General features: G+C 36.9%; 1 protein-coding gene across 2 annotated transcripts in view; it reads left to right on the forward strand.

The window, feature by feature from the left end:
• The first annotated feature begins 3,173 nt into the window (after window positions 1–3,173).
• The window catches only part of ap4m1 (adaptor related protein complex 4 subunit mu 1), a 40,769-nt gene continuing 17,199 nt past the window's right edge, over window positions 3,174–26,743 (forward strand). Inside the window, exons 1-9 of one of the 2 annotated variants that reach the window (XM_028798027.2) lie at window positions 3,174–3,329; window positions 5,461–5,567; window positions 9,424–9,486; window positions 10,233–10,318; window positions 11,427–11,533; window positions 13,853–13,949; window positions 15,382–15,492; window positions 17,384–17,464; window positions 17,560–17,622. In XM_028798027.2, the coding sequence (XP_028653860.1) occupies window positions 9,429–9,486; window positions 10,233–10,318; window positions 11,427–11,533; window positions 13,853–13,949; window positions 15,382–15,492; window positions 17,384–17,464; window positions 17,560–17,622 (603 nt within the window). In that variant the 5' untranslated portion in view covers window positions 3,174–3,329; window positions 5,461–5,567; window positions 9,424–9,428. The remainder of the gene's footprint in view (window positions 3,330–5,460; window positions 5,568–9,423; window positions 9,487–10,232; window positions 10,319–11,426; window positions 11,534–13,852; window positions 13,950–15,381; window positions 15,493–17,383; window positions 17,465–17,559; window positions 17,623–26,743) is intronic. The other variant, XM_028798029.2, reaches the window with a different exon arrangement.

The raw sequence follows: 26,743 nt of genomic DNA on the forward strand, positions 1-26,743 counted from the left end.
TCCGCAATGGACGTGGCCATCCGCCGTGCATAAGATACCATATTGACATTGGCGGGCGAAGGAGCCACCGATTCTTTCTCTGCCCAGGGCCGCCACGAGCCCTGGCAGGCTACACTACTGGCTGGGCTGCTGAGACTGGCCACTGGGCAGAACTGACCATCACGAGTAGTAATAGCTCGCATATTTTCACGTTTTTTTTGCTCTAATTTTATGTCATTTTGTGCTAGTATTGTAACGAACAGTTAGTGCAGACTACAGCTGAAGATCTGAAGTGAACGCGAGAAGTTGGTGAGTTGTTTATTAACAAATTTTTGTGATTTTGAGTTTGTAAAATTATTGTAGGTCAGGGGGCTTTTTGCATATCGGCTTATTTTACAATATAAACTTTGAAGTAAACTTAGTAAAGTAAAATTTGATTTTTGGAGGATTTGTTTTCCAACTTGAATTACTGAGCAATGAATTCAGTGAGCATTTTCGTAATTTCAGTTCACGTGAACAGGACTTTGCGTTGTTTACGTCACCATACTCTTACAACATTGAGAATGCGCCTGAGAATATCCAAATGGAATTGATTGAACTGCAGTCAGATTCAATACTGAAGGCAAAATACAACGAAGTTGGTGTGCCACGCTTGTATGCTTACCTGCCACCCTCGTATGTGCAGATCCGTAAGTTGGCATCGAGAGTACTGTCTATGTTCTGAAGCACTTACCTTTATGAGCAATTGTTTTCGTTAATGAAAGCTACCAAAACCCCACATCGCTCAAGACTTACCGTTGAGCACCTTTCATCCCTCATAAAAGTTGCAGCTGCACAAGATTTCAAGCCTGATATTGACGAACTGCTTACTAAGAAGAGATGCCAAGTGTTGGGACAAAAGAAATAGATCTCACACTGTAAGACTCCTATATAAGCAATGAATATAATATAATAATATAAGGACCTAGCTAAGAAGCTAAGACTATAATTGTATGCTGTTTTACGGAGATTGTATGGAAATAAATTGCTTTTCTTTAAACTTTAAGTGTTACATTTTTTTAAGTTTTCAGTATGTTACATTGCGGCCCACTGACACATGTATGGCAGTCGAAGCGGCCCACCAATGGTAGTGAGTTTCACATGCCTGCTTTAAAGCACCTAAATTTATCATGTTTTCATACTTTACTTACTATTGCAATGTACTCTTTATAGCACTTGGTTTGTGTGCAGGAGCTAAATTGTCTGTTTCAACACACACCAGACTAAAAAGAAAGATAAAATCTGAATGGGCAGTTGCAGTCACAGTGAGGAATTATACAGAAGTACTGCCATTGCTATAAATGAGCCCCAGTAGCATTTCTTGACACACTTTTTCTGAATCCCAACGATTTGCTGCTTCACAATGATGTCAGATGGTTAAGCAAGGGCCGTGTGTTGGAAAGGTTCTGGAATCTCTGAAGATGTAGCTGACTTTCTGCAGTTCTTGAATACAAAGAAAGCTGCAGAATTTTTAACATTTATTCAAGACAGTGACAAGGTCGCACTGCTGGCATTTCTTGTTGATATTATGGGACATATAAATACACTGAATTTGTCAGTTCAGGGTGCAGACAAAACCGATGTCGAATTGCAAGAGGAATGTTGTGCCTTTGAAACAAAACTGAGCATTTTTCATCAATGACTTGGAAGGTGGCAAGATGCTGCATTTCCCAGACCTGAAGAGCTGCATGACAGCTTATCATCAGGCATGTTTTCAGTTGAGTTCTACATTTCTACATCATTTGAAGGTCGAGTTTGATGAACGTTTTAAGGATTTCAGAAAACTGATGCCTGTGTTTTTGTTTGTTGCTGATCCTTTCTTTGTCCAGCCTGACGGTGAATGGACATCTGTGGCTGCCTCAATTTTTCCGAACTCAAACCCGTCACTGTTGCAAATGGAAGCAGCTGATTTGCAAGCTCCTCACGTTTTGAAAGCAAAATTGAACAAAGTGGGCATAACAATTTTTTGGTCAAAGTTTGTTCCAGATTCTCCGTATCCGGCTGCAAAGAAACTGGCGATTTCCGTGCTCACTATGTTTGGTTCAACATATTCTTGTGAGAGTGCGCTCTCCACTATGAACACTATCAAGACGAAACATCGAAGTGTAATTACCGACCAGAACCTCAGGAATGCAATGAGAATTGCACTGACTGGTTACTCGCCGAACTATTCTGCCATTTATGAAATCGAAACAACAGTTTCACACTTCACACTGAGTGTCAATCATTTACGTACCAACTGTTGTAATTGGTGTGTTAATTGCAAGTAGTCATGTGACTTTTTTGAATTGTTTTTCATGTTTTGTGCATGTCTTGGTCTTCTGTAAAAATTTTATCATTTGCGTTGAATCTATTACTAGGCTCCTACAGTCCTACAGACCTACACGGTAAACCTGGCTATAGCGGACCCCGATGGTTGGTGGCGAACTGAATGTGGACCGGCATTCAAAAACTTTGAGTACCCCTGCCCTAGACCTTTTGCCAGTCCATCGATGGGCACACTAAGTTACACATTCATACTGACGTTTATGGGGCCAATACCACATCAATACTTAACGCAACACATGTTTATAAAATGCAGGGTCGAGTATTGTGCACGGGTTAGCTAGCGAAAAATCGGTTGGCGCACTAATAAGCTTGGCCTAGAGCACAAAATAACCTAGCACCGGCACTGATGAGATGAGATAAGAAAACACGCGCAGATACGGGGATAACGTTACCCTGATATTAAGAGCGGCAACGAAGCGTTCTGTGAACGTCTTTCCAATTTTATGTAGTATCACGTTAATGTTACACTTCTTTCGCAAACTTTAAGTAGATACTTGCTTTTTCGATTAAAATAATAAGCTTTAAAGTAAACAATAGCGTTTTAACGATGATTATTCTCATTTTAAAAATACATTAAATCGCCTGGAGTTGTGCAGTATATGAGGCGCAGAAAATATAAAGAACCTATACATTGTTTAAAAAAATAAAAAAAACTTCCAGCTTGAATACTGAGTTTTATCCATTATATCGCCTTCAAAAACATCGTTCAACGGACAAAACCCAAAACTGACAGTTCAGTGTAAATATGCTCGCAATGCCCGCCCCTAACATGAGGTAAGCAGAAGATTTCTCGGATTCTCATTGGAAGAGTCCAGCAGACAGTCACTTGATTGGTCCGTAGCGAACTTTTACGTTTTTTTTTTGTCTTGCGCTTGATCGGGTATGTCGATGCTGTGACTGCGTTTATACATCCACATTCCCGGTTGTATTCGTAATTCAGACCGCGGATTTTTGGGCCTACTGCGACAGAGACAATAAGTCATGTAAGGTGTTTCAATATCTTTTGATATATATATTTAAATGTTACTTAATAATTTAAGAAGCTGTATAGTGTGGATTGTGTTGGCCTGAAGAAATATCTGTAATTCTTTTACAAGTAATCTGTACTAATCCTACTTGAAATTCATTCATTCTAATATGTGCCTCTCCTTTTAATTACTAGAATAATGATTACGGCGCAGTTATACGCAAACATGGACACAATAAAAGCTTTACAAATGAAACTACTTAACATCTGCAGATTTCTGATATTTTTTAACGTTACCGTGCCAGATAGTTTTTTTTTTTTTTGTCAAGTCTTATAATAGGGGTCAAAACACTCCCCCACCTCACGAACCGGACACTCGATATTGAGAAAACGACATCACACTACTTACAGAAAAGACAGCTCGGCTAGCACAAACTAATGTTCACTGAAATTACAAAGTAAGCCATCCTACGGCAATGACCGACATAACCAGAATGTTATATTCAATTCAGTCAGACGCATAATTGCAGGATGTCATATTACAACAACGATACAAGTAAAACTGTTTAATTGCTGTGAAACGAGATGTCAAGCAAAATGGCAAATTGTATGGCTAACCATAAAGATTAAAATATGCAAGCTTTCGAGGCAACTCAGGCTCCTTCTTCAGGCAAGATGTAATTTTGCTTGACGTCTCATTACATCTATAATGGCTAACACGGTACGACACCCTAGTACTTCAGTGCCGTGAAACTAAAGCCAGACAGTTCTTTCTCATAACTCACTACAAATGCAGGCTTTCCTAGTCCAAATATGTATTTGTGGAAAAAAATGAATTTACACAGGAGTGAAGTGAAAGCAAGAATTTGAAAGGAGACACTATGTAGTCAGCTGGGAAATATATGTGGGAACAAAATGGAAAAAAAAAATATGTAGGTGTGTTGTATAATCTTTACAGTGCAGATTGCTGTTGTGCAAGTATTGAGTTATGTGGCACCCAGATGTGTCCTTATTAACCTATATATTACAAGTAAAATGATTGATGAAAGTGGTGCTGAAGTAAATTTTATATTGTGTCTTTATTGGGACAGTGCTACAGTCCAGGACCCACAACTCTGAATTGGATATGCAGGAGATGTATGGTTATAAGGTAGTACCAGCTCATATGGGGCAATTGTAAAGTCGTCAAATAGTCCAGTGCACACCTTTAATATGTATGGAGTACAATAGATTGTCTGCATAAACCCAAATGTAGATAAATGATGAATTTGCTATCACCACACAGAAAGTGACCAGGCTGTTTATTCAAACCCATTTTCCTAATGCTGTGAGAGAACTGTGCTAAGCAATGCACTACCATGTTGTCAAAAATGATGTATTCTAATTAACTTAGGTAGTAAAGTTAAACTCATTTGACTTCTATAATAATGTCTATTTCCTTACTGATAAGGCCACATTACGTGCCTGTTTTGGCCAAATACTGTAGATTCCAAGAAGATACCATTCACTCGTTTTACCTGTTTTCTGCTTTGCTGATCCAATTTAGGGTTATAGGGTGTGAATGCCTATCACTGTTTATTATATTGTGTCAGCAGGGTAGTGTACCGCACTCTTGCTGATGGGTAAGACAGCAGTCACAGCATCATTTTTTGAAAACAAGTATGTTCAGAAGCAGTCTTTTTTTTAATCTCAGAGCAATATTAACTACAGTTTTGTTCAATCCTTGTAATCTAAGTTGGAATAAAAATGTAGTTTGAGGCTGACAGTTAAACATTAGAAAACTTTGCTGTAGGCTGAATCACGATGATTGCTGAAAATCATCACAATTTCAGTTAAAAAAGAAAAAGAAAAACCTGCCTATGCCGATGCAAGATAATAATGGAATTTTTTTTACTTCTGATTTCTGGGAGGATGAATGTAGACTACTCATTTCTAACAGGAATTTATTAAAACTAATTTTTGTAAACTGATAAATACTAATTCTGTTTCTCTGACTAATTAACTTTGCATAATGTCATTTTTTTCCAGGAGCAGTGTCTTACAAGATGTAGTGTTAAAATGAGTTGTGGCGTTTTGTGCATTTAAATATGCACATTTCATACTTCCTATTTCATGCCATTCTAAAAACATTATGCTGCTGTCTACAGGTAAGAAGAAATGTCACAACAAGGAGGGTTTCTCCAGTCATGTGGGACAAATATTTGAATTTCTTGTTGAGAAGTTGTTGAGTTCACTTTGAAAGACTGGCACAAAGGTAGGTTATATTGTATATTTTATTTGTTTTCAGTATATTACAGAGCCCGATGATAGCGCCTAGGGGTATACAAAATTGTCCATTACATCACACTCAAATTCTAGTGTTATGTTTTGTCTTTCGTGTGTTTTGGATTAAGTGTGTCTGTGCAGATGACAGGACACTTTGAATGGTAATGCATTGTATGTAATGCATCTTTGAGAATATGGGATATAAAGACTCACAAAACCATGGAGAGAAAGTGAAAACTCTATATGGAGAAAAACCAGATGTGGCATTCAAACCCAGGATCTTTGAGACAACAGAGTTTCCACTTTGCTACTTGCTGCCTAAATTGCTTCACTCTTTACACATGCAGTGAATGTTTATATTTTTTACATTTAGAGCAAAGATTGGTTAAGTGACTTTTTCAGGTTCACACAGATGGTCGGAGGTGGGAAGTCAACCAACAAATTTCTGGTATAAAGTCCAGTTCCTTAGCTGCTACAACACATTGCCTATTATGTGCCATATTATTCAGCGTAGTAAAACTGTTATACAAGAGGATTCAATATTTATTAGCCCATTCATTGTGATAACGACTGTGATGACCAGAATCAATCTTTGTAGCATTGTGTACAATAAAGGAACCAGCATTCCCAAAAGGGCAAACTTATTCATAAAGAGACTGTTTGGCGATGTCAGTTAAATTAGCACTGGAATCCTTTGGATATGGAAGGAAAACGAGAGCACTACAGATAAAGTCCATGAAGATAAGGTGGAAATGTTCAACAGCACACAATCAAATGGGTAGGCTGGTATTGGACTCCAGTATCCTGGAGCTGTGAGGCACCAGAGGCAACCACTGCATCACAATGTCCCCATAAAATCATTATAATTTGTAGTAAACCAGGAGGTTTCATTCTCAGTTCTTTATTGATCCCACTGTACATGCTTCAAGTGATTCAGCTATTTAAATAAAACAATCCCAACATTTAATTTTAATACAACAACATTCACAGTTGGCTCCATTACTGTTGAAAGCACAAATGATTACAGAATTACACAATAATGCAATTTAGCAAAGCAGATTATATAATGCTTATTATGGAAGCTCACTGTAGAAAGAGTGTATCAGTCCATTGTTATCTTGATGATATTCATCTGGGCTTGCCAGTTAAGCCCAAGCAAATTTGTTTACTTGGAAGTCAAACTATTGTCTTGTATTAACGTAATACAATTTATATACTTACGAAATGACAACCAATCCAATAGACCTGATATAGACCCCATTATAAAAAAAAAAGGTAAATTTTCAGTATGAGAGCAGAAATATTGGGTTTATTCTTTATACAAAGATGTATATGAACATCCATCCATCCATCCATTAACCAACCCGCTATATCCTAACTACAGGGTCACGGGGGGTCTGCTAGAGCCAATCCCAGCCAACGCGGGGCGCAAAGCAGGAAACAAACACTGGGCAGGGCGCCAGCCCACCGCAGTGTATACAAACAACTTGTTAAAATTTAATCACAATTATAACAATTACATTAATCATCCATCCATCCATTTTCCAACCCGCTGAATCTGAACACAGGGTCACGGGGGTCTGCTGGAGCCAATCCCAGCCAACACAGGGCACAAGGCAGGAACCAATCCCGGGTAGGGTGCCAACCCACCGTAGATAACCTTAATCAATAATACATTTATTATTTGCACCCCACCTTCCCTGTGACCCTGTTCAGGAATAAGTGGGTTAGAAAATGACATTTATTATTTGTTAAAAAATAAGTTTAAAGGCCATGTCACATTAGACGATTTTGCATTACGAAAGAAGACTGCTTGTATTGGAAGAAGTGATGAGTGGCGTGTTCGAACGTGTACCCTGCACGTAAGCTGGGTAACGCTAAGAAGAAGACAGTTGCACTGTTTGACCAGATCCCAACCCTTCTTTATGATGCCAATGAAACATTCCTTCTCGTTCCTTGTGACTGGAATGGAATAGTCCAACAAAAAAAGATAATTTTTCTGTCTGTTGCTTACGCCCAGTTGCTTTTGATGATGCAGATAAATACGTTTCACCACATGTTTTTATGGAAAGTGGAGATCACGAAATTCCTTCAGTTTTGTATGACCTTCAGTGGAGACCTGTCCTGAACAGTGGTAAACAATATCAGAAGTATATAAAAAAAATCTCAAATTACTCATTTTGCATAATCCAAGTATTAGTTTCCAATATCCCAAATAAATGTATTTTAGCTAGAATATTATTAAATAAACACGTTCCAGAAAAATTGTCTCATGCACAAGAGAAGTGTTTATTAAAACATGATCAAACTATTTTATAGAAGGCTGTTTTCCTGCTAACCTCATATAATACTAGTTTTTACTATTGATGACACAGCATATCTCAGTACTTGGAATCTCATTAAATTCCTTCTGTGTGGAGCTTGTACTTCTCATGACTTGGTAGCATTTCCTCCCACATTCCAATGGTGTGGCATTTATCTTATTAGAAGTATAACATTGCCAAACTCACTTAATGTTTACAATATTTTCATATTGTGAACAAATGCTGTGTCTTTTGGGTCTCTGTTGACATGATTCTGACACCCCCTTTTAGATGTCGTGGACATCAAATTTTTCATTCCAAACCTATTTTATATTGATTCACCATATTAATTTGTAGTACTGATAATCCTAACTTTTAGAACAGTTGACATTTAGGAGCTTTTTCAGTTGAACAGGTTACATTTAAGGCACATTTACGACATTTAAACACAAAACCGGGTCATATTTGATCCAAAAGACGTTGTAAGGGTTAATCTAACAGTTTAGGGTTGCAGTGGCCAGAGCTTAACCTAGCAGCATCATGTGCAAGTTTGGAACCATTCCTGGACAAAGCACTTTAATCACAATTTGATCGGACACTGTAAATGTAAAGTTGTTAGTGATTGTGTGACTTTAGAAGGACTGGCATCCCATCTAGGGCTGTTGTTGGTGTTGTGCCCATTGCCACTGGGTTAAGTATGAATTTCATGCAAAATAATTGTTAGACATTATGCATAGGAGACTAGTTATGCCAGTTAGCAAATTCTCTTTCACCTCTGAGAGGTATTGCTACTTGAATGTATGACTTCACATATTCAGTCTTTTCTCCAGTTTCAAAGATACAGTGTTCATTGTCTAACGGAGATTTCATTCATCTGGGATATGTGTATCACACCACACTGACTCTCTGTTTGGAGTTCAAAATTGATTTTCCCCCAACAGACAAATCGCATTAATCTTATCAAGAGTATCCTTACAGAGAGGTCACAAGAAAGGAAGTACATAGCACCATTCTAAATATATATGAGTGATAATGTTGCTTACAGTAATACAACTGTAAAACCAATATTCTAATCTGAATATTTTGCAGTTTTTTTGTAGATATTATTTATATTATATATACTAGAGAAAAGCCAAGCAAAATGACACCTTTTATTGGCTAACTAACAAGATTAAATATGCAAGCTTTCGAGGCAACTCAGGCCCCTTCTTCAGGCAAGATGTAATCAATATTTTTACATACTATAATAGGTGGCAGAAAGCAAACTGCATGGATAACCCATCTTCAACTCATCTTCTGCATCTACGTCTCCTCCAGCATGTTACATTGTTATTTTCACTTTTATTTTTTTGCTGTCACAACTGTGAATTCAGTTGTCTACATGAAAATCATCATCTGCAATGTTTTCCAAACTGTCATGTTTCTACAAGATATGTAACAACCCTGCCATCCAAAAAATGCAGTACTCTGAATACATGCTTTTGATGTTTCACTGAATTTTAATGAGTCACACTTATTTTTTCCTATTTCTTTTTTTTAAAGCAATCATGATCCTGCAAGTGTTTCTTCTGTCTTCCAAAGGTGACCACCTCATCTACAAGGACTGTATCCTTGAATATTAATCAGCCTTCTAATATGCCTCCTTGAATCCTGTTTAATAATAAGTCATTAGGTTTGTTTTTGTAAAAAGACCGTGCAGCTTAGGGAACATTCATTTAAAATGTTTTGTACCAGGTAATTGATCTAATTATAACATCTCATTACTTAACATTTAAATAAATTTATTTATTAAGATGCAAGAAATGATAAAATAATTATTCTTATATTTCCTGTGAAAGAATGCCAGCAATAAAACATACCCATTTTTTTTAAATAAAACTCGGTATCATAATTTTCTTTTTCTCAGAAACAAGTCTCACTAAGTACTTGACACTATACAGAGATAAAAGCTATAGAAACACTATGAATGAAGTCTGTCTGAAAAAAGGATATTTAGGTATAATTTGAGTATATTTATCATCTCCAAGTTGTAATTAAATGTTAGAGAATGTAAGATGCATTATTTGTGTTTGATTTAATAAACTGTATGATTTGCTGTTATGTTATTAATTGAAAGAAAATTCCTTGGTGTAACTTTTCTCCATAATAATATATATGGATAGTAATATATAGCATTTAATTTTTAGTTCTCTGTAGAAAACCAATGCAGCACAGGGCTCACTGTTTAAAATACAGTTTTACCTTTTGATTTACATGTATATTTATAAATGTGTGCTCCGACTGGAGTCTGATGTTAGAAAAAAAAATATCTTTTAACTATTTCAGTCATTCCATAACTTTTTCTTTGTCAGTCCGGGGTGAAACAGATGCCAGCATCATCAATATTTTCTATGAAAAGGTGGTGGCACTGCCAGGAGATCAGCCCCCCATTGTCATGGTAAAAATGTCAATAAAGCTCATTTGTAAAATAGTGTCCTGTAGAGGTTGTGATTTTTTTTTTTTTACAGATTAGAGATTTGAGATTGAAATACTTAAGATTGCATAAAATCTTTACATAAAAATTGACAAAGATAGAACTCACACATAAAAGTGAAGTGAGAATATATTGTATTAATGATGCAAGACATATTTGTATACATTGTCATTCTTTTTTACCTGGAAGAGTACAAAGCCCTGACTTATAAGTAAACATTCACTTACATACCGTATTTATTTTAAAAAGAGATATGAGCTGAAAGGCAAAACTCTTGATTTACCATTTGGTCTATGTCCCTGTCCTCACCTCTGGTCATGAGCATTGAGTAGTGACCGAAAATACTAGATTGCAGATACAAGTGGCAGAAATAAGCTTCCTTTGCAGGGTGTCTGGACTCCGCCTTAAAGATAGGATGAGGAGTGTAGACAGTTAGAAGGAGCTCACAGTAGAGCCGATACTCTTCTGCATTAAAAGGACCAAAATGAGATGGTTTGTGCATCTGATTAGGATGCCTCCCTAGTGAAGTGTTTTGGGCATGTCTAATCAGGAGGAAACCTCAGGGAGGACCCAGGACATGCTGGAGAGATTATATCTTTCAGCTAGGTTGGGAATGCCTCAGCATTACCCCGGAGGATTTGGAGTAGTTCAGGAGAAAGGATGCCTGGATGTCTATGCTTAGCCTACTGCCCCTGCAGCCCAAACCCTGGTAAGCAGCAGAAATTGGGTGGATAAATAGATGGATTTATAGGCAATCTTCAAAAATGCCTTATGATGTCTAATTTTGATAATTTCCTGCCAACTGAATTCTGAATTTTCTAAAATGGGGTAGCACAGTTTAAATGTGTAGGGTTACAGTTACATGCAAGATGGCAATAAAGACCTGCAGTTCTAGGGTGCTTTGTAGAACAGTGGTGGCAGATATGCCAGTCTAGATTTGAAAGTTTGCACAATCGTACATAGCCATCAACACTTAGCAGTTATGTATTTAAGTGAATAAAAAATTAGTTTTTATTTATTTAGGCGGTGTCCGATACATGGCCATTTCTCATGATTATTATTTGTCTTCCAGTACCATGACGGACTGCACTTGATTCACATTCGACAAGGGGGTCTGTATTTTGTGGCAACAAGCAAGTCAAACCTTTCACCATTCACAGTCATAGAGTTTTTAAATAGGTAATAACAAATTTAAGTGCAATTCTCTTGTTTCTAATGTTGCTTGACTTCTTTCTAATGTGAGAACATCTACTAGTGATGGTTCCTCCAATGCCAGATGGTAAAAGTGTACAATTTAAAATATTTCTGGCTTTTAGTATGTTTTTTTGTATTGGATTAAACATAATAATATTCTCTTATTATGTGTTGCTTGGATCTAAAAAAATTGAAGTGTGAAACTGTTAATTCAGTACTGTCCAACTGATAACTGGACTTTGAGGATAAAGGTACCAAGGGGTGAACTTGTACAGACATACAAAAACCTGAAGAGGAATTTGAACCCAATCTCCTGGATTTGTGAAGAAGCAGCTGAAGTGCTAACCACTGTGTCCCTGTATTGTCCCTTTTTTCTATGTGTTTGTTTTAGTTAAGATCAAAACGGAGTGAGTACCATCACAAAGCATATTAAAAAACAAAAAAAGACAATATACACAGAACTGTTCTCAGGATTTAAAAACCCAAACAGCAAGTATTAAAGACCAAGTCTTGTTATGCTTAATTGTGATGAAAAATAAGTTTTGTAGTCAAAATAAGGATCATGTTGTTATATTACAGAAAACATTTATTACTTTTTACAAGTGTCTTGAGTTTTTTTTTTCTTCATTTTTCCTGCTGTTTCCTTATTTTCTAATTGTATAATGATTTCTCTAGACCAGTGTTTCCCAAACTCGGACCTGGTGAACCCCTGTGGCTGCAGGTTTTTGTTCCAACCAGCTTCTGTTTTTAATTGAACTCCTGGGCTAGTTAAGTGAACTGATATTTCCCAAGTTCTGTATTTAGGGAACAATTTAGAAATTAGAAAACTAAGTTTGCTAAAAAAAAAAAATTATTAAAATGTATCAAGCAGTTATATAGGAATAATGTTTTTTTTCTTCTTTTTAACAGTATTTTCATCTTGATTTCATTCTACTTTTCTAGGTCTTCTAATTGTTTAATCAATCCATTATTTACTCATTATTGGGTCGGTTGCTAAAGTACTTGCAGCCTTTGATTATTCAGTGTTGTTTGCGAGCATGTCTGCTCTGCTCGTTTTAAATTGTCATTATTAAGATACAACAAAGGGGGAAAAACTGCACAGAGAAAAGGCAAAATATAATGAAATCAACAAAAGAGAGTTAAGCATTTAAATCTATAGCAAAAGCAGAAATATTTCTAAATGTCTTATAAATGTAAAAATCATGCTGCTATGCTTTTCTGAATGTCGAATAAAAGAAAAAAAAATACCCGCTAATTAAATGAGATCAGTGCTATCAGGTGTTGTCACTGATTAGGAATCCGGTTGGAACAAAAACCTGCAGCCACAGGGGGTCCCCAGGACCGAGTTTGGGAACGCTGCTGTAGACTATTCATTGTTACCAAATGGCAAATAAGTTATATTCTGGATCAGATGTCATTTGATGAGCAGAAAATAGTTATTAATGCAGTATAAAAGTAGGTTTGAGAGGAGAATTGCATTTGGGCCATCAAAACTGCAGAAAAACAGACCAAAACAGCAGAAAGCACGAGAGCGAGAGACTGAGATCAGCAAAGTAGCAATCAGTTGATTAAAGAAAGTAACCGAGACCCACTGTGGATTTTGGAGGTTACTGTGAATGAGGCAATGTGGGTGGAACAGATGCATATTGGGATGCAAGGAGGTAAAGCGAAGACACAATAATTTAAAGGTCTGGCAACTCCAGTAAGGAACACTCCTGAAGGTTTGCTTAGTGAGAACAGTGCTAAAAACTTTTAATAGTTTAAACAAAGAAGATGCACAACCAAAAATGCCATGTTCATGTATAGTACACAGATTTAAGAATGTCTTTCTATTGTACAATATGAAGCAGACAAGGAAGGAAAAAAAAAATAGCAATGACACAAACGTTTGTTGCAAGAAAGAATTAGAAGTAAACAGAAATGCTTGTGGTGAAGTTTCTTACCTAGGGAAAATAGTGACAGTTATATCCTGTGAGGAGGTGAAAATTAATTTTAATAATTTGTAATGTATGGATGTTTAGCAGAGTATGAAAGAGCCCTAAAATATTTGTCATTCTCTTTGGCTTCTGTGTAATAGCTAGTGAGAAAACTTAAACCCGAGCTTTATTACACTATTGAGCCCAAACTGGAAATTGCCTAAACAGGAGAACTTTGAAGACTAGATAAAAAGTATGTCTGTTGAGGAATGATGCACCTTAGTGGGTGTGTGGCTCCTTACACAGGGGGTTAACATTTGCGAATGGAGAATACAGTCTTTAAAAGAAGCCAGTGTGACAAGACCTAATTGTTCTTTATTGATTTCAGGCTTGCTGCCCTCATTAAGGACTATTGTGGTGCACTGTCTGAAAAAACTGTTCGCATGAACTTTGCACTCATTTATGAGCTGCTAGATGAGATGATGGTATGTAATACAAAAGGAAAAATTGGTGAATTATGATCTTGGCAACTTATATCACACTAACAACAAGGATAGAAGGGTCTTTGTGTATAGGATGTTGGGTATTGATCTAGTGTCATCTACTTGTATGTGCAGTTATAGTGAGAGTGAGCCCTTCAACTATGCCATTTCTGGCTATGCCAGCAAGAGGCAGGCTCTGATGACCATAGCCACTATTTTTCCTTAAATATTTTGGTTGGCCAGCAGGCTCTACATTTCTATGCTTTCTTAAAATCTTTGTTAATTGTGAAATCTATCAAAACATTCTAGTTTATGGTTTGGAATCATTAAATATATTTATAGTCATGGGACACTGCCTTGTATTGTGTTATACAGTACATTGTAGTGTAGTTGTGTATTAGGTAATCGGTTCACAAGAATGGTAAATTGCAAATGATTCCAAACTTCTCTGAGAGCACTGTCAGCTTGAGTTTTAGTTTTCTTCTTCACTGTTTATGAAAGAACTTCTGCCACCTTAATTTTTCCTCAATTTTATTTTTGTCTCTTATACTAAGAGTTATTTTTATTTTATTTATATACTGTACATCTTTTTTTATTGTTTTGTGGATAGGTTATTTAACATAGCTAGGTATATTTTACTTTTATTAGCAAATCTGTGGAGTTGGTATGGGTGTGTCTCCTAACTTATAACATTTAATCTGATTCTTAGTACGTGAAATAACATTTGTATTTGTGCCTAATTGTGCCTGACAAGATTACATTCATAGTCAGAAAAGAGTGTAGCAAATAAGAGAAACTTTGATATGCATTTCCTGCAAAGTCATGTGTAATAAGAATAAGAATTGCTTAGCACTTATACAGAGATACTTTGATTTTAACCGATGACTGTTGTGCATGATTAATGGTTATTTTGTGAAAGAAAACTAGTTGCATTTGCAACAGTATTAGACATATACTTGTATATACTGCATCATGAATTTTATGAGATGGATGTTTTCTGAATTTTTGTAAAACTAAACTAAATTATGATCAGAGAAAAAAAAATACAAAATACCCTATACTATTATTCCTTATATATCAATCAGTTTTTGATTTATAAACTGTTTTATTTTTCAGAAAGTGTGCCATCAGATGGTACTTTATAAAGAACACCAGAATCCAGCTCATTTTAAATTAACCAAATCTCTACATCTAAAAAGCAAAATCTCAGTTACACGATCATGGCCAAAAGTAACATGGAAAACTTGATAAATACAATGAAAATAAGTCAGACATGTTTACCTTTAGTATGTAAGAGAGGTTGAGCTGTTTAGCGTAATATAACAATGAGAGATAGTAACTTCTGCTTGACCTGGATTTAGAAATATTACTAGAATTTGTTTGTTATAGTTGGATATATCAAGACATAAGATTGTCTTGTTCTTTTATCTTGCAGGATTATGGATATGTACAGACTACTTCAACGGATATCTTAAAGAACTTCATTCAGACCGAAGCTGTGACCTCAAAGCCATTCAGCCTCTTTGACCTCAGTAATGTGGGCCTGGTATGATTTGTTACTAGTTTTGTGCACAGCTGGCACAGCACTAAGGTTAGAGAAAAACGTACAAGCACTAGAACTGTCTGTAAACATTCATCACCCTTTCAAGCCTCTTTTATTTTGAAGATATCGCTACCAAGTCCAGTGAAGGAAAAAGAATACTTTTCTTTTGACAGTTTTATGATCATATTACTCCACTTTTTGAGAACTAGAAAATCTAAAAACCCGGATGGAAATTATGAGACAGTTAAAAAAGAACTAATGCTAGCACATTTGCCTCAGACAGTGATTCTGTAAAATACCAATGCAAGAAGATGATGCATTAAAGGTGAATTTTGATAGTTAGATATACAGATGTCTGTCTGTCTGTCTGTATCTATCTGTTTTTGTGGAGAATGCATCACTGAAGTGTAGTTGCATCTTGTGTAAACAAATCTGAAGGTTGAGCATTTTAAAATGACACTGGCCTTTTATTTACAAAAACATTTTTAATAATGTCTACACATGACATTTTACTCAGATATTTGTAAATCATGTCTATTTGTGTGAAAATGTATTGCTATATTATTACAAGGTCATGAAAACTGATGACACCACGACATTAGCCTAACATACTTCATTGAGTTCTTATTTACTCCACTTTTGAAAAGTATCAAGGCAACACTTAAATTTGTGCAGAATGCCATTGTCAGATATTAACATATTTAATGTATGTGTGATTTATCTGTGTAAAAAAACTGTTTTAGAACATTTGGGCAAATTGACCTTAACCACCTTTTATATGTGCCCGATGACTCCACCCCACCCCCACCAAGAAATAAACAAAATCTGTAAATATTATACAGAATGTATGCTATGGTTAAAATTCGGTTTCTTGGAGTTGTGAGGCAGTGGCACTGATTACTTTACTATTATAATAACAATTAGGTAATGTTTGCCTAAATTGGCCTTGATTTTTAAATAAAATATTTAAACCACCCATACTACTTATCATTTTCATTGGATTAAGGCCACTAACAGATTACAGTATGGTGTCGTTCTTTCAATTTGACACAACAAATTTAAGAAATAATACACTGTTTAATGCTGAAGCAAGTACATTCAATTCAAAATGTCTTGCATTATGCTGTGTTTGAACAACACTGCCCTGTGTGTATAAAGCATATTGTACAAGGTGACTTTCTTTTTCTGGTTTGTCTTATTTCTCTGTTGTTTGCCTTAGCAACAGAGATATGCATTTAACTGGAACTGACAGCTTTATTACCAAAAAATCATCTAGCCTTATGGGAAAGTATTCAGTTACATGGCATGCGCAGATATAGAGACACACTCAAGCTACACCAGTTTGCACTCCCTAAAGAACCTAACATGTGCCTTTTGGATGAGGTTTTAAACCAGAGTATCTGAAGAAAATTCACATGGGCATGGGGAAAACATGCAGATTCCATGCAGAAAATGAACAGATCCGAGCTCAAATGCAGGTTTCTCAAGGTACAAGGTCAGCTATAACCTCTGCACCAGTGCATTGCCCATGAAAATGTGAAATGAAAACAACAATATGAATATAAATAAATGATCTGAATCAAAGTGGTTATTGTACTTAATTGCATTCTAAAATAATTGGCAATTACATACTCATAGTGACAACACAATAAATGAGAAAGTAATCATAAATAGCATTCATAGTAATTTAGACAGATGGTGTGAAATGGGCTGTGTGGTGAGATGCTTATTTAGGCCTTCATAAAGGATATGTTCATTTGCCACTTCCAGACAAACTTGGCAGAAATGCAGCACTAAGACATGAAAGCACTGCATACCCATTATATTGGCCATTTTCATGCATGTGAGGTACAGTGGGCGGCTGATCTCTGATTTCTGTCTCCTCTTTTATCAGTTTGGTGCAGACACACAGCAGAGCAAAGTGGCACCGAGCACAGCAGCCAGCCGGCCAATGCTGACCACCAGGGGAGACCAAGTAAGTATGGAAGCTCCTCATCTTTAAGGTCTTTAGAAAAAAATGAAGTAATCTTCCTTGAATATTTGTTTGCTTTTTTTCCCTTCTTGTTTAAGGGTAGTAAAAATGAAATTTTTGTGGATGTCATTGAGCGATTGACTGTTGTCATTGGATCCAATGTGAGTATCTATTATTGATGCTACAAGAGATAAAATGAAATAAAAGCTTTACATAGCTAGTATGGGAGGTGAGTGGGCTGCTGTCTGCTTATATGACATTAAGAATTAAGTGCTTTTATGGGGAGAGAAAATTGAGGCGTTTTGTTTTGTTCACTTTTTCATTATACTTCAGTTGAAACCCATATACTCTCTGCAGGGCATTGTCAAAATGACACCTAGTTTTTCTTGTGCCGTAACATTTCCTGATATCCATGATTGTACTTTGTGCAGTCTTGTCCAATGAGAAGATACAATCTGTCCTTTAAAGTAATTATCACCAGCTACTCTCATAATTGTTGGTATGCAACTATGTATAATATCTCCAAACAGTAGTCCATGGAATTATTAACTGTTTATCAAATGTGAATAGATTTTCATTCAGTCCAACCAGGAACATTCACTGTTAAAGGGGATAGCCTCATATTGTTTTTCCTGTACTGCTAGTTTCCGTGCCTATTATTTGGTCTTGCTGATACATATGGCATCTTGCTTAACACAGAGTTTTTCCGGAAAATTGTTTAGCATAAGGTGAGGTGATTGAGACTTCATTGCTAGTCATTAATATCTGTAGACTATAGTTTTGCATTACATACAGTATGTTGTTTACTGGGACGTGTTAGGAAAACCCAAGTTGTAGCCATTGCTCATAGTTAGTCTGTTGTTTTCTAATGTTTGGTCTTCAAGTTTACAGAATAATTTTATACACCTGGCAATATGGCCTGGGATGGTAATTTTTACATTCTTTTTTCAAGGAACTTACCAGACACAAGGAAAAGAGACAATTGTCCCATGGTCATATGGCTTTGGTGCAGTTTAGTGTACTGTATGCATAAACACTCCTGTCTAGCAAGTTCTATCTTCTTATGATAGCAGGTAATATAATGCAGGCAGTCTGAATAGCTGTGTACATTTGTGGGGATGAGAAATATGTTGGTCATTCTGATATTAGTGGCATTAATCTGGCCCTTTAGTTTGTCACCTTATGCACTACAGGTGAATGTGTAAAAAGGGCAATTTTATCCAGTGCAATGCGCATATGGCTTTTACTTAATGCTGATTTTTTTTTGTTTGTTTTGGTGGAATTGTCTGACAGCAGCAGCAGAATCTAAATTAGTGTTTTAGCTATTTTTAGGAAACACCTTTTCTTTAGTGATGTTTTAAAGGCTGTGTGTTACAGATTGACTGAAATGTTTCTGTTTGCAGTGGAGAGTATTCTATAAAGTACTCCATACCCATAGTGGAAGAAAACAGATACCTTTCTGAAACGTTAATCAAGTAAAAGTAAAATTTACCCATGATAAAACTATTAAAGTAGAAGTTGAAAGCATCTAATACTAAAAGTAATTAAGTACAAGTAAAAGTAGGATCTTTCCCTATTTTTATATCTGTTCATCCATTTTTTAAACCCACATATATAAGAACATAAGAAATTTCACAAATGAGATAAGACCATTCAGTCCATCAAGCCCATTTGTTTAGGTAATAGCTAAGCTGTCCCAATATCTCATCCAGATTCTTCTTAAAGATTGTCAAGGTTTTTGCTTCAAATGCATGTCTCGGTTGTTTGTTCTATAGTCCCACAACTCTTCTTTGCATAAAGAAGTGCTTCCTGGCTACAGTTTAAGTGCCCTTCCCCTTAATTTCCACTGATGTCCTTGAGTCCGTGATTCAGCCTTAAACTTAAAGAATTCTGCTGGATCTACTTTATCAATGCCTTTGACGGTTTTAAATACCCGGATTAGGTCTCCATGCAGTCTCCTCTGCTCGAAACTAAACAGGTTTAATTCTCTGAGTCTTTCAGAATTGGACATGTCCTTAATTCCTGGGATACACCTGGTTAACTCTCCTCTGCACAGCTTCAAGTGCCGCTATGTCTTTCTATTACCATGGTGACCAGAACTGCTTACAATACTCCAGATGCGGTCTTACTAGAACATTATATAGTTTGAGCATTACTTCCCTTGATTTAAATTAAGCAGTTTTTATGATATAACCTAACATTTTATTTTCCTTGTTTATTGCTTCTGTGCATTGTTTAGTTGATGAAAATGTTGCATCAACATATAACCCTAAATCCTTTTCAGAGCTTGCTTCCTGTATGAGAGGGTCTTCCATCTTTTATTTATAATTGATGATCCTTTTGTCCACGTGTAGCACTTTTCTACATTAAACTGCAGTATCTAGGGGCCTCATGTACAAACAGTGCATATGCACAGAAATGTTGCATAAGAATGTTTCCATGTTCAAATCGCGATGTATAAAACCTAAACTTGGCGTAAAGCCACGCACATTTCCACGGTAGCTCATACCCTGTTGTACGCAAGTTCTCCGCTCGGTTTTGCAGACGGGTGGCACCCAGTGTCAAAGCAGTGGTACTGTTCCTGTGTGTTTTCCCTTTCTTTTTCAGGTCCACATTCCTGACGCTGCTTTATAAATACACTGAAATTAACCGCATATTGTTAATTAGTTTAAGGCATCTGATTGTAATTAACCTGTAACAATATAATGGTCAACAGAATGGTCAAACTATTCTAAATACAATAGCTGCTTTAGCGTTGTTACTCTCACTGCACCTTCTTCTTCTTCTTTCAGCTGCTCCTGTTAGGGGTTGCCACAGCAGATCATCTCTTTCCATATTCCTCTCACTGCACCACTCACAGTATTTATATCACTGTGTCTGAGCGTGAATGTACAGCAGCTGATCGTAAAGAGAATTATCTATATACAGTATCAAGCACACGCTGCCTCAGCCATTCGCTATTCGCGTTTGACCAACACTTCAGAGCCTTTCCTGTTTGGACCTCGCGGTTCACAAACAGTTTCATCCCAAGAACTCTAAACGCACTCAATCGGTCCATCAAGTGCTCCTTGTAGAACTGTTTGTACTTGCAAGTTTACAGTGAGGTAATTGTACTTATGATAGTTATACTATTGCACAACCTGAGCCACTTTATAAAGCGCGTATTTAGATATGATGACAATATTATTATATTATACAGATAAAACTTTAACTACACTGTGTCGCAGCACTAGCGAGCTTGAGCTTCGTTCATGGTTTGTTCCTGCCTTGCGCTGTATTCTTACTGTGGCTGGCGCGACACTGGAAGGATAGATGGATAGAATAATTAAACATTACGAATATATTTCAATGTTCCTTAAAAGTTTTGAAGAATCAGCGTTCTAAGTTTACAGATGGCTTAACGACTATTACAGAGCTGATTGTGTGGCGATTGGGTATTTGGAGGAAGAAAAGTAAGGACAGGAATTGGGGGTTAGTACGTTTGAAAAAGACAGTACTTCTGTAATAAAGCATTTCATCGAAGGTCACGCGTGGCAAAGCAAGCATCTTGCATAAGACATGAACAATCACTGCGCCACCATGTTCCTATGTTTAATAACATGCTTTAACTCCTATCATCATGAAAATGATATCGTATTTTAATTATTCAGAGAGCTGTAATATTACAAATGTAATGGATTCTGTGTCCTGTCAGAGGAAGACAAAGCCCGGAAGCACATAGTGATTCACAAACACAGAGCACATAGAAGGTCAAATACAAAACAAAGCATTTAACATGCTACTTTAGTTACGATGGGATTTGAGAAACTAGTAAATTAAAATAAACTACGTAATTAAAGTGGAAATTTCGAGATTATAGTTGACATTTCGTGCTTTTTTCACACTGTGTGCCTTTTTTTTTCCTCTGTACCCTAATAAGCTTTCATATGACACTCAGGCGGTGGGCTACAACTTGCCTTTTCACAGTGACTTTGATATGTGACAACTTCAGGCACTGTGTGACTTTGTGAACTTCAGCTTTTGAGTTTCTCCGACACTCTATGTCAGTTGATCAACTTCCTTTTGTTGTTTATACCACTGTTTAAACCAACAAATGCTACATTTTTCTTTGCCTCCACTTGGTATTCGCTGAAATTCTTCCATTTTTCCTTGTACTTTTGCCATTCCCTCTTCACATAACACTGAGCTTAAGGGCTATTTATACTGATTTGCATATTCAAAGAGGCGTAATTCTGGGAGGAGTTGGGGTGGGGCAGCAGGCACGTGAGTTAATTTCCACGCTGACCGGGATTTATGTAGCGGAAGAACGTGGAAGTTGGTGAACGCACAGATTTATGCATCTGGATTTTTTTGTGCGTAAGTACATTTCCGCTTTTGTGCTTATGTCATGTTATAGTGCGAACTCTACGCACGGCATTATGCATGAGGCCCCAGGTGTTTGCCCAGTTCTGATGCTTGTCCAGGTCATTTTGAATTATTTCTGCTGTCTCCTCAGTGTCTGCCATCCCTCCAATTTTAGTGTCATCAGCAAATTTCACAAGTTTATAACTAGAACAGGGTTACAGGGACTGGAGCCTGTCTTAGCGAGCATTGGCTACAAGGCAGGAACAATCCCTGGAGAGGGTGCAAGCCCATAGAAGGATGAACACACACACACACACACACACCAGTGGCCAGTTTACCATCAGCAGTCAATCTAACCTGCATGTGTTTGGACTGTGAGAAAACACATGTGGACATGGTGAAAACATGCAAACCCCACACAGGGGTCCCTGGGAACTGCAATCCTAACACTGTGCCACAGTGCTGCATCTTATTTTATAAGAAGTCAAGAAAGTTCTTTCAAACCTAAAATATTTTAAGCCAGTGTTTCTCATCCAATGGGTTGAGACCCACTTTTGAGTTGCAGGCTGCCACTGGTGGGTTGCAAGTTACTACTGTTTATAATGGTGGTGGATCAATCCACCCCCACTCTGATGGTCAGGCTCGATTCACCATGGTGGACACAGTAACCCCCTCCCCCTAGTGTTTTTGCTCAATTCACCAAAGGGGAACATCATAACCCCCAATCTGATTTGACAGTCGCACTTGACTCACAGAGTGGGACATCTCCTTTATGGGCTCTTATGATCGCCCTTGATTCACCTCCCCTTGATGGGTGGCAAAGACACCACAGAAAAAGTGGGTTGCGACTCCTGAAAGGTAGAGAAACACTGATTTAAACTACCTTATTTTTTGCATGTAATTTTTATTAGTTACTAAAGTATGAGTCAATCAACTGCCACCTGAAGAAGTAACATACAGCACAGGCAGAATTCTTAATAAATGTATCTTAATTTTTTGGGTTAGGGACCAGGCCTACAGATTTCCCCGCTTTAAGATGGAGCTAATCTATTCCTTGAAAATCTCTTTGTGAAGTGAATATTCCTAACACAAATATATAACTACAGATAATTTAAATGGAAAACATTTTTAAGCATTCCTTGGACCTAAAATGCTCTGTATTTTTGTTCAACTATCAGTAAGCTCTTCATGTAAATTAAAAGAATTAGTTTAATAATAACATTAGTCATCAAAACAAACCCTAATAATGTCTAATAAAATGCTTTATCCAGATTTCATTACTTCTAGTTTCACTTTCAAAAAAAATGGCCTTTTGGTTTTTTTCTTGGACTTTTCCAACTAGTTCACAATGTGTTTTGGAGCTGGAGTGCCCAAAATAATGTTAAAAGACATATCGGCAACACACATGACAAGGCAGGTGAAAACACAAGGACTCCTTGCTGCAGCTTGTGGATCAGCTCCAGACCATTCAGGAGGCTGAAATGAAGATATCATCAGGACACGACAATATTTGCTTTGAAAAGAACATGAGACTGGGATTGTGCGTCACTAACATCCAGCCCCACCCCAAACTTGTTCTGATAGCTGTGGTGAGGTGTGCTTGGAACAACTTTGTAGACGACTGGGTGTTAGCACCAGCAGTGTACATCTGATTCTTTGTATGTATGAAGTAATCTAAACAGTTGGGACAGTCCCATATTTTACATAATTGTCCTCACAGGTGGCGCAGTGGTAGTGCTGCTGCTTTGCAGTAAGGAGACTGTGGAAGATTGTGGGTTCGCTTCCCAGTTCCTCCCTGTGTGGATAGCGCTTTGAGTACTGAGAAAAGCGCTATATAAATGTAATGAATTATTATTATAATTGTTTTGTGTTTGTGTAGCCCTTTCTTTTCTGGTTCATTTTTGAAGTAACAAATGTGTTCAGAAAAATATATTCGAGCAAAATTAGCAAAGTAAAAGTAGTACATTTTATACTTGAGTAAAGAAAAAATATTCCTGAAGCATACCCATATCTTTTTACTGTACAACACTAGCAGTGAAACACTGAATTTGAACTTCTTTGTGAGCAGTATGCTTCAGGTGAGTATTTGAAAATGCAGATTCTAAATTTTCAGTTGGTACTGTGAGTAATCACGCAAATTTTGTTTTGAAGTTTTGGTAGGTAGGTGTTAAGATATGTGTAAAAGCAAATCTATTTGTATATGTAGTTTGTACCAACAAGATGACTGATTTTTGTGCATACACATGGCAGTTGTTTTCAGTTCAAATAGTTAGTAGAGACTGCTTTCCATAGGTTTTACATCAGAGGTGCTAGTCACTATCTGGTCTTATTGGTACATGAATGCACATTAATAAGAAGTAGCTTATAATCCTTTTTAAGACTGTTCTAGTATTCCTGCAATATGGTCTTCAACTACAGTAAATGCAAATAGTGGATAAAGAGAGTTTAATTAAAGAAATAACTTTTTCCGTATCTTTCTTGAACATGCTTATACAAAATTCACTGATTCACTAACAAGTAGCCTATTTTTTGGAAGATCTTCCTGCAACTGCTGTAAATGTTCCCCGTGTCAAATGAACCATCACTCGAATACTTTGTGCTTTGTCTTGCATTAACTGCTTGCTTCAAACATGTCAATTAGCCCATGGACATGACTCGAAGTCAGACATACCAAAATGCAAACTTTCAAAGAACACCACCAACTTACAAAATAAATAAAGCAAGTGAATAATCGTTTAATGAAAAAATAAAAAAATTCTTTGCATTTATATAGCGCTTTTCTCACTACTCAAAGTGCTCAGCAATTGCAAGTTAAGGGCCTTGCTCAAGGACCCAACAGAGCAGAGTCTCTTTTGGCATTTACGGGATTCGAATCGGCAACCTTCCGATTGCCAATGCAGATCCCTAGCCTCAGAGCCACCACTCCGCCAAAATAGTATAAATATATTTGAAATATTCATCAAATTTAACACATTTCTCCAAAAACAGCATACATACCTTCTTGACTTTATCTCATTTATAACACTTTGCAATATCATGTTGTGTCCTTACACTATGGCATTACCTGTAAGAACCACAGCTGGCCAGCCTCATTGAAACTGAGGCAGCCTTGCTGGCCACACCACGTTGGCTGAACTGTAAGGTATTCTGGAGACTGAGATCAGACAGTAGACTGAATCATCATCAGTTCCAACAGTCCAATCCCAAAAGACTTCACAGTGGCACTTGTGACAACTAACACTAACATGACGGATGCCCTGACATTTGTTTGATTCATCTTGATTTGTTACCCTGGAATCTGTTGCTTTACTGCAATGAGTCACTGTAGCCGTTTGTGCTAGGAATGAACTCTGTTGGTGTGACCTAGTTTTTGTTTTTTTTTTCAAAACTTACAGCTTGAACTTACAAAAAAGCAGAATGTGTGCAGTTGCATTTTAGCTACTTTTTGCCACATTTGCTTATGTAGAAAATGCAAATACTTGTATGTGAGAGAAAACCAGAAGCAAAGATGTTTCACGAAATACATAATTGGATTTTAAAAATAGAAAAATGTTTAAATATACTTCTGTTATTTTAATATTGTTCATTTTTTTAGAAATTACTGTAGATTTTTGAGAATAATTTTATTAGATAAAGGATCGTATTTTAATTTAAAAGACAGTATTACTTAATTCAGGATAACTGACATTTACTATAGAATTTTATGCCCATTTCAGTCATGAATATGCTGTTTACTTTCCATGTTCCTGTGTGAGGAGACTCCTGTTTCCATGTTCATTGTGCATCTATTGATATGAGGAGTAATGTGATGTGAGGGGCTTTACTGATCATGCCACTGTTATGAAGAGCTGCCATTGATTGTGTACAGTACCTGACCCAGTAAAAATCATTTGTCATGGGTCCATCCTTGAGAACTCAATAGAATGTGTAGATGTACCTTTAAGAATTGTGCACTTCAATGGTGATACTTCATTGGAGAGAGAGAGAACACACTGGCCCCACCTCCTATTTTTCAACACGACAAAGCCATGATCAGTTATGACTATATACCACGGATTCCCAAACGCGGTCCTGGGGGACCCACTGTGGTTGCAGGTTTTTGTTCCAACCTGCTTTTGTTTTTAATTGGACTCCTGGGCTAAGTGAACTGTTATTTCCCACATTCTATGTTTTGGGAACAATACAGAAATTAGAAAACTAAGTATGGTAAAAGATATATATATACAGTGGAACCTCTAGATACGAGTTTAATTCGTTCCAGCACTGAGCTTGTATAGTGAATTTCTCGTATCTAGAACAAACTTCCCCATTGAAAATAATGGAAATCCAGTTAATCCGTTCCGCACCCCAAAAATATTAACATAAAAATCAATTTTCCTAACAAATAACACTGATAAATAATATATGCTGTAGTCTACCTTTAATAAATAACACTGGACACCTGTTTTGATTCTTTTAATAATCAGTTATATTATTTACCAAAGTACAGTAGAGCATTCAATAAATCTTTAAATAAATAATCCTTAAAACAGTTGTGAAGTGGAGGTTTAAAATACACAAGAATAACAATCCTTTAACACGAGGTTAAAACGTCAACAGGAAGCAGTCTTTAAAAAACAGATGACAATCCCCGGTGCTTCTTCTCTGTTAGCGTCAGCATCTCACCTGCTTCTCCCATGTGGGCTCTGCAACAGGCGAGACTCTCTTAATGCAGCTGACCTTCTCTACACCGTCCTGCTTCAGCTGTTTGGCTCGCCTGTTCAGCTCACTGTTCAGCTACACGCGAGCCTGCACTCGCTCGCTCTCCCGCACCGACTTCCTACTGCTGCTGCTTCCTGCCTCCTCCTGCAACCTCCGTTCTCTCTCCTCTCTTTTCTTTTACTTCTTCTCCCCCTTAACTGGCTTGCGCTTCTCTATATATGCGGGGACGACATGGCA

The sequence above is a fragment of the Erpetoichthys calabaricus genome, chromosome 3, assembly GCF_900747795.2.
Source record: "Erpetoichthys calabaricus chromosome 3, fErpCal1.3, whole genome shotgun sequence".
NCBI classification, from domain to species: domain Eukaryota; kingdom Metazoa; phylum Chordata; class Cladistia; order Polypteriformes; family Polypteridae; genus Erpetoichthys; species Erpetoichthys calabaricus.